Genomic DNA, 11,109 nt, shown 5'->3' on the forward strand with positions numbered 1-11,109 from the left:
GCCAGAGGCCTGTACCATGAGGGTAGTTTATCAAACTCAGGGTTACAGGATTAGGTTCGAGTTGACAAAACCAAACCAAACCCATCTATTCAGGCTTTGTTGGTCCCATGATGCTATCCCTGTAAACTCAGGCTCATCTTACCCCATGACCAGGGGCCTGTTCTTCGTACGCCGCTAACTCGTTTAGCTGGATTTAACTGTTGACGATTTGTCTCGATCTCGGATTGTTTGGTTCTTCAAAGATCATCCTGGACTTGTTGTCATAGCAACAGGTCCGTTATCTTAAACCTGCTCAGGCTTATTTCATATAAACCGGATTAGATCACATCTTGAGCTGATGCTTAAAATCTGCCCCAGCCACTGCTACTGTATTACAAGAGTTCATCACTGAACACGGGGCAATAACCATTTAAAATAGTAATAAATAAGTTTATTTGAAAATAATATTTTAATGTTGTGTTAAATGTGTGTATAATACTATAGACAGTCACTGGATTGAGATTTATTTGTGAATTGTGATGTAATAATTACTCTATAGATGTATTGGAGGTTTACACACATTGTGCAGTTCATCTCCGTCGTGCATTAATGTGAGTGAGGACGGATATTATGGGATGCAGAGCAAGAGATGCAGATCGTTTGATCTTGAGCGTTAAGAAACTTTAATTAATACCGTCACATAACAAATCTGCTTCAAATTAAAAATGAAATTACAACATTTAAATAATGTAAAGTGTGTACAAATATTATAAAATCGTGAATATAAATAATTGGGAATCTGTCAAATCATCTCATCATGTATTAAGACCGGGCCCCTGCACACCGAGGCTCTGGAAGCAAACATCCACAAAGCCCTCGGTTTATTTACACATGTACAAAGCCAAACATAAGGAGAAATCACATGACACCCACAGCAAATGTTAGCAATATTTGTTTTATTAGAAAAAATATAATATGTATAAGCTATAATCTTTCTTTTCCGGGTCACGGAGAGCCCAATCGCGGACGGGCTCAGAGCCAAGTCCAGTCGGAGTTTTAGTCCAAACACACACACACGCGTGCGGATCAGCCTTACACACACACCGGAACGGGTCGACTTCCACCGGAGCGACCCATCCGGCCTCATCGCATTAGGAAGGCGAGTCCGGCGCCGATCCCCGCACAGCCCACAACAGCCATCAGTGTGTTACGAACCATAGACTCCACGTCCTGCTCGCGGAAAAACTCCACAAAGCCGTCCTACACACACACACAGAGAGAGAGAGAGAAACACATGAGTGGAAACACTGGCTTAAGTTCTGCTACACACACCTCACTGAATTATGCAGCGGCGGAAACACGAGCCATCCCCATTTAGGCTCCGTTTACACTGTACGTTTGAAGAATGATACAATGTAACGTTCTCTTAACGTTTGAAGAATGATACAATGTAACGTTCTCTTAACGTTTGAAGAATGACACAATGTAACGTTCTCTTAACGTTTGAAGAATGATACAATGTAACGTTCTCTTAACGTTTGAAGAATGATACAATGTAACGTTCCCTTAACGTTTGAAGAATGACACAATGTAACGTTCTCTTAACGTTTGAAGAATGATACAATGTAACGTTCTCTTAACGTTTGACGAATGATACAATGTAACGTTCCCTTAACGTTTGAAGAATGATACAATGTAACGTTCTCTTAACGTTTGAAGAATGATATAATGTAACGTTCTCTTAACGTTTGAAGAATGATACAATGTAACGTTCCCTTAACGTTTGAAGAATGACACAATGTAACGTTCTCTTAACGTTTGAAGAATGATACAATGTAACGTTCCCTTAACGTTTGAAGAATGATACAATGTAACGTTCTCTTAACGTTTGAAGAATGATACAATGTAACGTTCCCTTAACGTTTGAAGAATGATACAATGTAACGTTCCCTTAACGTTTGAAGAATGATACAATGTAACGTTCCCTTAACGTTTGAAGAATGATACAATGTAACGTTCCCTTAACGTTTGAAGAATGACACAATGTAACGTTCTCTTAACGTTTGAAGAATGATACAATGTAACGTTCTCTTAACGTTTGAAGAATGACACAATGTAACGTTCCCTTAACGTTTGAAGAATGATACAATGTAACGTTCTCTTAACGTTTGAAGAATGATACAATGTAACGTTCCCTTAACGTTTGAAGAATGATACAATGTAACGTTCTCTTAACGTTTGAAGAATGACACAGTGTAACGTTCTCTTAACGTTTGAAGAATGACACAATGTAACGTTCTCTTAATGTTTGAAGAATGATACAATGTAACGTTCTCTTAACGTTTGAAGAATGATACAGTAACGGTCTATGAGCTCGACTCACCCAGCCATTGTTGCAGAGGAGCCAATGGTGCTGCTCTGAGATAAGATAGTTGGAGATCTGGTTCGCCACGGCCTCCACACACTCCTCCCGCCGCGCCTCCACCAGCCGCGTACAAACCACCGCTCCAAACGCCACCAAACTCGTGATCCGACCCCAGTTTGTTTTGCCATCTTTAAACATGGTCTTGGCGATTTGGCTGATGAAGTCCATCGACTTCGGCTCAGAGTCCAGCTGCAGACGCTGCAACATCCCTGAAGAGAACAAACACAGAGAACAACGTTAAATATCAATATACACAATCCAATTATAATCGAGAAATGTATGTTCTAGATAATCGATTACATTTTATGTTTCTACACACATTAGTGAAAGAATGGGTCGCTCTCAGGAGCTCAGTGAACTCAAGCGTGGGGCCGTGATAGGCTGACACCTGTGCAATAAGGCCATTCCTGACATTTCCTCACTACTAAATATTCCACGCTCAACTGTTAGTGGGATTAGAACAAAGTGGAAGCCATTGGGAACAACAGCAACTCAGCCACGAAGTGTTAAATCCCAGAGCGGGGTCAGCGCATGCTGAGGGTCACAGTGCGCAGAAGTCTCCAACTTTCTGCAGAGTCAACAGCTCCAGACCTCCAGACTCCTGTGGCCTTCAGATGAGCTCAAGAACAGCGGAGAGAGCTTCATGGAATGGGTTTCCATGGCCGAGCAGCTCATCCAAGCCTTACATCGCCAAGAGCAATGCAAAGCGTGGGATGCAGTGGAGTAAAGCAGCCGCCACTGGACTCTAGAGCAGTGAGACGTGTTCTCTGAGCGACCAATCACGCTTCAGTCTGACAATCCCATGGAGGAGTCTGGGTTTGGCGGTCGCCAGGAGAACGGGACTCGCCTGACTGCATTGAGCCAAGTGTAAAGTTTGGTGGAGGGGGGATTATGGGGTGGGTTGGCCCCTTAGTTCCAGTGAAAGTAACTCTTAGTGCTTCACCAAGACATTTTGGAAAATTTCATGCTCCTGACTTTGTGGGAACAGTTTGTGGACGGCCCCTTGCTGTCCCAGCATGACTGCGCTCAACCCGATGGAACAGCTTTGGGATGAATTAGAGCGGAGACTGAGAGCCTGACCTAACAAATGAGCTTCTAGAAGAATGGGCAAAAATCCCCATAAACACACTCCTAAACCTTGAGGAAAGCCTTCCCAGAAGAGCTGGAGCTGTTAGAGAGGGTGGGCCGACTCCAGATTAAACCCCACGGGATAACAATGGGGAGCTCGTGTGTGTGAAGAGGCGGCACAACACTTTTAGCAACACCTAACTCATGCAGCTCGTGTGCAAAGTAATGTACAGTCACAGTGCAATTAGACTTCTCTTTCACAATCGCATTCAAATCGAAAGGAATCTGAAATGGAATGTAATCTATTTACCCAAACATTCCTAACCAGTTTCAGTAATAGATAAGTGATTATACAGATATGATATCTGGCGCAACTTGCCCCGCCCCTTTTTGATTGACAGCACACTCTGACCACTGCACATTTCTACAGCGAGGTTTCTCGTTTCCCTTTGCATTTTTTTTTAAATGTTTCGCTTTCTAAACCGCTGTGTTTTCATGTTTATGGCACCCTCCACACACACACACACACACACACACACACACACACACACACACTAAGCGCTGATAAGCGGAACTCGGGCAGTTCCGAGAATCGCACTGACGAACTTGCGGTTTGACGAGATAAATAAAACCCCACTGAGGGGAAAAACAGCGACATATATTTACTCACATTCAAATAATAGCACCAATAAAGCTAGATACCATTTTACATGATAGGCTATAACATCATCAGACGTATTATAAATAAACAAAGAAGTAACCACACCAAATAATTACATAATTATTGTTAGTGTTTTAACTAGGACCTGTTTACTCAGACATTTGTGTGATACATTATATAAAAATGTTTTATTCTCGTAAGAAAAAAATGCATTGTTGGTCTAAAAGTAAACCCGTCGTTATGCGCATGCGCAGTCTTACCTTTGTAGACGAGCTGGTGCTTTTCGAGAATATCCGCGACGACGCGCCTCATTGTCGGGAGCGCGCGGTTGTGGCTCTTCTCCGGCGGGCACATTCCTGTGTGTGTTTGGTAGAAAACCAGCAAAAGCTGTCGAGTATCGCTTTCCAGTTCGTCAGGACCGATCTCCCGCGGGTCCGGTGTGGACGGGAGAGAGCCTTTGTCCTCGTAGCACTCGTGTAACGGTAGTCCCTTCATCCCGTTCGTCCCGGGCCTTAACGGCTTCGGCGCGAGATCGATCTCATCCGCGCACCCGTCTAGCTCGCCCTCCGTGCACGGCTTCAGCGAGGGCATCGTGTGCGCGCCCTGCGCTAAAAGACTAACCGCCGTTCGCCTCAAACCAAAATTCAGAGCCATATTCCCGCTTACAGACAAAAATAAAGTGCTAAATAAAACTTAATAAGATTAAAGCTTAGATTTGTTAGGGATAAAGCTCAGACGGCGAAGTGATGGTCGACACTCTTGTGTGAGTGAAGCGGAAGTCGTCGAGACGCAAACGCTTTTATTTCTGCGCCATGACGTGTCATTTTGCGTGTTTTCCATAATCCCGCCCCCAAAGCGCCATATATGGTTTTCCTTTCTAGCACTTCCTCGGAAATTCTTATGTTCTTTTCGCTTTTGCTGAGAACTGGTATGCGAGGAATGTTCTGTTAAATTATTATATAATTTCATTAGTGACATACAACATAATGCGTGTGTGTGTGTGTGTGTGTGAGAGAGAGAGAGCAATCGGTACGTAAAGCTAAACCTGATACTAGTAACACACCCTATGACCCTTTACCCTCTGACTCATGGTCAGCCAGCGTTACACACACACACACACACACACACACTTTGCATTTGTAGTTCCTAAATTATTTATTACATAATGATTGCTTTCTGTATTTTCCATAAAAAAGCCACACATTGCTGTCACTATAGTGACCTCTAGTGGACATTTGCCTTCTATACTTATATATGACATAACATTATGACCTATTGTGTTGGTTGACATGGCCTCCTCTAGACCCCTGAAGGTGTGCTGTCGTATATGGCACTAAGATGTTAGCAGCAGATCCTTTAAGTCCTGTAAGTTGCCATGGATCGGACTTGTTTGTTCGGCTCATCCGACAGATGCTCGATTGGATTGAGATCTGGGGAATCTGGAGGCCGAGTCGACGCCTCAAACTGGTTGTTGTGCTCCTCAAACCATTCCTGAAGCATTTGTGCTTTGTGTCAGGAGCATTATCCTGCTGGAAGAGCCACAGACACCAGAATACCGTTTCCATCAAAGGCTGAACATGGTCTCAGCAATGCAGAGCGCTGGAGGACGGAGCAGCACAGAAGAGAGAGAAGGAGTGTGTGAGTGAGTGAGAGAGAGAGTGTGTGTGTGTGTGTGAGTGAGTGAGTGAGTGAGAGAGACAGAGGGAGAGAGATATTATCAACATCAGACAGTCGAGGATCTGAGACGCCTCACTTGTTCTGTTTTGGCAGCAATAACAGCTGGAGTGTGTGTGTGTGTGTGTTTGAGGGTCAGAGAGTATGTGTGTGTGTGTGTCGGAGTGTATGCATGTCGGAGTGTGTGTGGGTGTGTGTGTATGTTGGAATGTGTGCGTGTCAGAGTGTGTTCACTTGCGTGTGTGTGAGATCCAAGACTCCAACAGGGCAATATGACATAAACCCTTCATCATGAGTAAATGACTCACAGTATAATCCAGTGACTCTCAGGATATGACGTTATTAAAGTGAGTTTTATTTGTTTGGTCTAAGGGTCATGTGACACTGAAGACTGGAGTAATGATGATGAACTCAGCGTTGATCACAGGAATACATCACACTTTACTGTATATTCACATAAAGAAGAGATGATTTACAGAGTTACTGGAGTCATGATCAGAAGAGACTCAATCCTCCAACGCTGGACTGGTCTGGACTGGACTGGACTGGTTTGGTCTGACCCGACCGGCAGGTTTGCGAGTGTTCTCATGTGTGTGTGTCTCCTCTCCAACAGAAGTACACACACAGTATGGTCTGGTCTGATTAACGTGTGTATGTGTGAATGTGTGTGTGAGTTATCTGGCCAGTTGGCTGGCGAGCACATACAGTTAGGTCTGGTCTGATTAACGTGTGTGTGTGTGTGTGTTATCTGGCCAGTTGGCTGGCAAGCGCGCTGGGCTTCCTCTGTGTGTGTGTGTGTGTTATCTGGCCAGTTGGCTGGCGAGCGCGCTGGGCTTCCTCTGTGTGTGTGTGTTATCTGGCCAGTTGGCTGGCATGCACGCTGGGCTTCCTCTGGGGCAGGTCCTGTGGTGTGGGAATATGGTCTCCGGTGCCCATCTTCTCTTCAGACGCCAGCACGTGTTTGCTCTTCATCTTCGCCTTCGCCATGTTATAATCGCCAGAGTCAAAGTACTTCGGCTGGAGACACACACACATACACACACACACACACACACACACACACACGTTAATCAGACCAGACCTAATCTGTTTATTTTGTTTCAATTAACTAAATATTTTTTATGGTTTCAAGTTTTTTTTATTCAAGTTATTAAGTAAGTTATTAAGTAAAAAAATATAAAAAATAGACGCGTGTGAATAATCAATCCCTGCGGGTCGAGCCCAGGTGCATCATGGGAAACGTGTCCCGCTCACCCCTTTAGCCTGCAGCCTCTTCATCAGGAAGGCAGAGCCGGCTGCCTTCTGGCCCAGGTTTGGGTACTTGGCCTTCAGTTTGGCCTCCTCCGACAGGACCTTCTCCGGGGAATCCTGCACATACACAACATTATATTCATTATTTTACAGACTGTCATTGTGTGTGTGTGTGTGTGTTTGAATGAGTGAGTGAGCAAGTATAAGAGTGTGTGTGAGCCATAGGCTGTGCACGAGTGCATGTGTGTGAGTGTGTGTGTGAGCGTGTGTGAACGTATATACACTACAGTAGTTGATTAGTTGTAATAATAATAATACATTTTATTTGTATTGCACCTTACATTTGAAACAAATCTCAAAGTGCTAAAAGTACAGTTGTACGTTACAGTAACATCATAAGATATTATTATTAAAGTGCTGGAGCATTTGTTCGGTCTGAGATAAAATATTAAAGACAAAAAATGATCTCGATACAAACAAAGAGAGTTTAGGTCATGACAACAAACACCGGCCAATAGGAGTGTCCTCTCCATGTGACTGACGGACGGGTCGACCAATCAGGGGGAGGATATCCTCACCGCGTGGGCGTGACCCCCACAGGGACCCGTTAAATCATGATTTATTCCCGTTTTAATAATAGTAAACACAAGCTAAAGTCTCGGATATGTTTTAAAACGACTTGAGTTTTGTGTTTGCTTCGGTTCTTGTGTTCATGTGGTTTCGCTCATTGACCGCAGTGGCGTTAACGTTACCTGCTTCTCCTCGGACTCCAGCTCCAGAGTGTCCGTTTGCGGGCTCTCTGACATGATTTCCCGTGGCAGAAACTCTGGAAATAAAGCCGTTCCTCCTTCAATCACGGCGAGATGTTAGTCAAAGCGCAGAGGGCGCGATTATCACAACATTTTCCTTAACACACAAAATGGCGGTGGATGACACTCAGTGACGTAATCAGCATGGGCGGGATCAGAGGGAAAGTGGCCAATGAGAGCGCAGCATGATGATTACGTGAGCGCATCGCAAATAATTATTTTTTATTTACTTATCTGTATCCTTTTTCTACCCACTATTAATTTACTGTGAGATGTATAAAGTATAAAATTATATAATCCACCATCAGCTCTGTTTCTGTTCAGAAAAGCTTTTAACTGTTATGAGTTGGTTGATATTATTCTTGATGTATTGTTCTTTTACTTTTTATTTATGTTTTGTTATTTTTCCCTTTTCCATTGTTGCACTTTGAGATTCTTCGGAATGAAAAGTGCATTATAAATAAAACATATTTTATATATATATATATATATACATACATACAGAATATTCTGTGAATTCGAATGCGCCGCGTGATGGCGCTGTTTGAGCAAAAATCATTAATGTGTGCTTTGTGTTTTGGAATAAAACCCAAAATAAACATTTAAATGCGATATTAATGTAACCATAAGTGTAAATATCAATGGCTGTACATACATGTGAATAAATATGATTCTAGTGCAAGGTTTGTGGTATAGCAAATGGCAACAGTTAATAAAGAATCGCTAGCCAAACAGCCTATGGCTTCACGTACAGGTAAATAAACTTGTTAGGTTACATTTTAGACTAGTGTTACCAATAAACGCCTCCGGTATGTTGATCCTGAATCCGGGCGACACGACAGGTGTGCACTGGCAGGTGCGTCGAGAGCTCTGATTGGAGCAGAGGCGCTGGAGCGTCTCCTGATTGGCTAAGCGCTCAGAGGGGCGTGTCCAAAAGTGAAGCGCCGCATAGGGAAGTGAAAACACACACACTCGAGGCTAAAATCTCACTTTGGACTGACATTGTGTTTTTGATGACATAAACCGGCAGATGTGGTGAGTTTTTTGAAATATGTGTGTGTTTTTATATGTTAGAGTCGCTGATACTGTGACCCTGAACCTCAAAACCAATCATAAGGGTCAGTATTGTGAAATTAAGATGTTACTTTATAACTAGGTATTCTCTCCTTCAATGTATGGTTTGTTAGGATAGGACAATATTGAACATCTGGAACCCGAGGGTGCAAAAAAATCGAAATATTGAGAAAATATTCTTTAAAGTTGTCTAAATGAAGTCCTTAGTTATGCATAATACTACTAATAATACATTCATGATATATTTTTACCCATATAGTGTATTGTTGGCTATTGCCACACACATACCCGTGAGATTATGACTGGTTTATAAGCAGAGCTGGACAGTCCCTCAGCTCATTTACTCGAGTCCTGTACTTAAGTTCACTGTTTGAGTCTCTGTGCTTTACTGGAGTATTATTTTTTCTGTAATCTTCTGACTTTAACTTCACTCCATCTGAAAGACAAATATCGTCCTCTTTACTCCACTACATTTCTATCAAGGTCCTCGAAGTGGAAAGTCGTTTCTGTCGCAGCTTTGAAAGTCAGTGATGATTTTTTTCTTCTTTAAAAGGTGTTTGGGTTTTTGCAGAAAGCCTTTCAGGAATCACTCTTGTAGAGTCTCGTGAAGTTCAATGATTTCACAGCATTTATTAAACACTGATTTATAGTTTAGAGCAAAATGGAAGAAGACGGATGTCCAAATGCTCATTTAGTGGAGGATTCACATAAACAAAGTTGATTCTGTCTTCAGTGAAGGTGAACAGTGTGAGAATATCAGATGTGTATCAGTGTATTGGATCCGTGCATTCGGCCTTAAAGTGACAGCAGCTTTGTAACTTTTCTACAAGTATTTAAATGAGTTTAAGTTAGTCGTCTGCTAGTGTGTCAGATGGAGCGTCACTGACTGGCTTAAACCATGATGGCATAATGTGCATTTATACAACTATAATACAATAATGCGGCGACATAAAGAAGGACATTTACTTTTGATACTTAAGTACTTTTGAAAACAAATACTTCTGTACTTTTACTGCAGTAAAAATCAGTTTTTACAACTTTCACTTGTAACGGAGTAATGTTTGCCCAGTAGTGCTGTTACTCCAGTAATGAATTTGTATTTTGTCCAGCTCTGTGTATACATAATTACAGAACACATAATTAATAAGTATGTTAATGAGTGATCTCTCTCTCTTTCTCTCTCTCTTCTCTCTCTCTCTCTCTCTCTCTCTCTCTCTCTCTCTCTCTCTCTCTCTCTCTCTCTCTCTCTCTCTCTCTCTCTCTCTCTCTCTCTCTCTCTCTCTCTCTCTGTGTGTGTGTGTGTGGAGGTTCTGTTAGCAGAAGGGATGACCACGTTGACGAAGCGTAACCGGCGTCCGGATGCTCCAGCGGATGGAGAGCTGAAAGAGGAGGAGGAGAAGAAGAGAGAAGCCTCGGATGAAGAGCAGGACTCAGACTCCAAATCACTGAGACTCACACTGATGGAGGAGATCCTGCTGCTGGGGCTCAAAGATAAAGAGGTCACACACACACACACACACACACACACACTCACTCACTCACAGACACACACTCACCAACACACACACACACACTGCCCCTAAACCTACCCTTCACAGGAAACATTCTGCATTTTTACATTTTCCAAAAATCATCATTTAGTATGTTTAGAAATCCATTTACATTGTGGGGACATTTGGTCAATGTAATATAATATAACAAGTACTCACACAGACACAGACACACACACTCTCAGACACACACACACACACTCAGACTCTCTCTCACACACACACACACACACACACACACACACACACACACACACACACACACACACACACACACACACACACACTCAGACTCACACACACACACACACACACACACGTGTTCTGTAGAAACTGTATTGAGGGTGTATAATCCTTGATGTGTTGATCAGGCTAAACCGGTTCATCTGTTTCTGCCTGACGAGAGAACAATAAAACTACGCCAGAGGAGATTTCCACTCAAAGACTCAAACTGAGCATAACACCAGCTCATAGCCTGGCAAAGGAAAAGAAGGAGTGTGTGAAGTGATTGATGGATGGGTGGGTGGGTGTGTGTATTATATTCTGCTTTTAACTGTAGGTGTAAAGGATGGAGTGTGTAAAGGGGTAGACTTAGATAGATAGATGGATGGATGGATA

At 42.9% G+C, this 11,109-nt stretch overlaps 3 protein-coding genes across 6 annotated transcripts in view; 1 reads left to right on the forward strand and 2 right to left on the reverse strand.

Annotated features, from left to right (window-relative positions):
• Positions 1 to 918: 918 nt before the first annotated feature.
• On the reverse strand, positions 919 to 4,915 carry mcl1a (MCL1 apoptosis regulator, BCL2 family member a). Its single transcript, XM_067424859.1, has 3 exons — positions 4,394 to 4,915; positions 2,363 to 2,613; positions 919 to 1,239 (listed from the first exon to the last, which is right to left on the reverse strand). Exons 1-3 carry the CDS (start codon positions 4,785 to 4,787, stop codon positions 1,123 to 1,125), a joined length of 762 nt encoding a protein of 253 aa, XP_067280960.1. The 5' UTR covers positions 4,788 to 4,915; the 3' UTR covers positions 919 to 1,122.
• Positions 4,916 to 6,141: 1,226 nt separating this feature from the next.
• On the reverse strand, positions 6,142 to 8,000 carry ensaa (endosulfine alpha a). Of its 2 annotated transcripts, XM_067424865.1 has the most exons (4): positions 7,811 to 8,000; positions 7,062 to 7,175; positions 6,648 to 6,824; positions 6,142 to 6,599 (listed from the first exon to the last, which is right to left on the reverse strand). In XM_067424865.1, exons 1-3 carry the CDS (start codon positions 7,862 to 7,864, stop codon positions 6,660 to 6,662), a joined length of 333 nt encoding a protein of 110 aa, XP_067280966.1. In that variant the 5' UTR covers positions 7,865 to 8,000; the 3' UTR covers positions 6,142 to 6,599; positions 6,648 to 6,659. The 2 variants fall into 2 exon arrangements, with proteins under 2 accessions (XP_067280966.1, XP_067280965.1); XM_067424864.1 differs by having other exon boundaries at positions 6,142 to 6,824.
• Positions 8,001 to 8,675: 675 nt separating this feature from the next.
• golph3l (golgi phosphoprotein 3-like) overlaps positions 8,676 to 11,109 on the forward strand; it is a 14,693-nt gene continuing 12,259 nt past the window's right edge. Inside the window, exons 1-2 of one of the 3 annotated variants that reach the window (XM_067424853.1) lie at positions 8,676 to 8,902; positions 10,249 to 10,440. In XM_067424853.1, coding sequence (XP_067280954.1) covers positions 10,267 to 10,440 — 174 coding nt within the window. In that variant the 5' untranslated portion in view covers positions 8,676 to 8,902; positions 10,249 to 10,266. The remainder of the gene's footprint in view (positions 8,903 to 10,248; positions 10,441 to 11,109) is intronic. The other 2 variants (XM_067424855.1, XM_067424854.1) reach the window with 2 other exon arrangements.

This window comes from Pseudorasbora parva, chromosome 19 (assembly GCF_024679245.1).
Source record: "Pseudorasbora parva isolate DD20220531a chromosome 19, ASM2467924v1, whole genome shotgun sequence".
Lineage (NCBI taxonomy): Eukaryota > Metazoa > Chordata > Actinopteri > Cypriniformes > Gobionidae > Pseudorasbora > Pseudorasbora parva.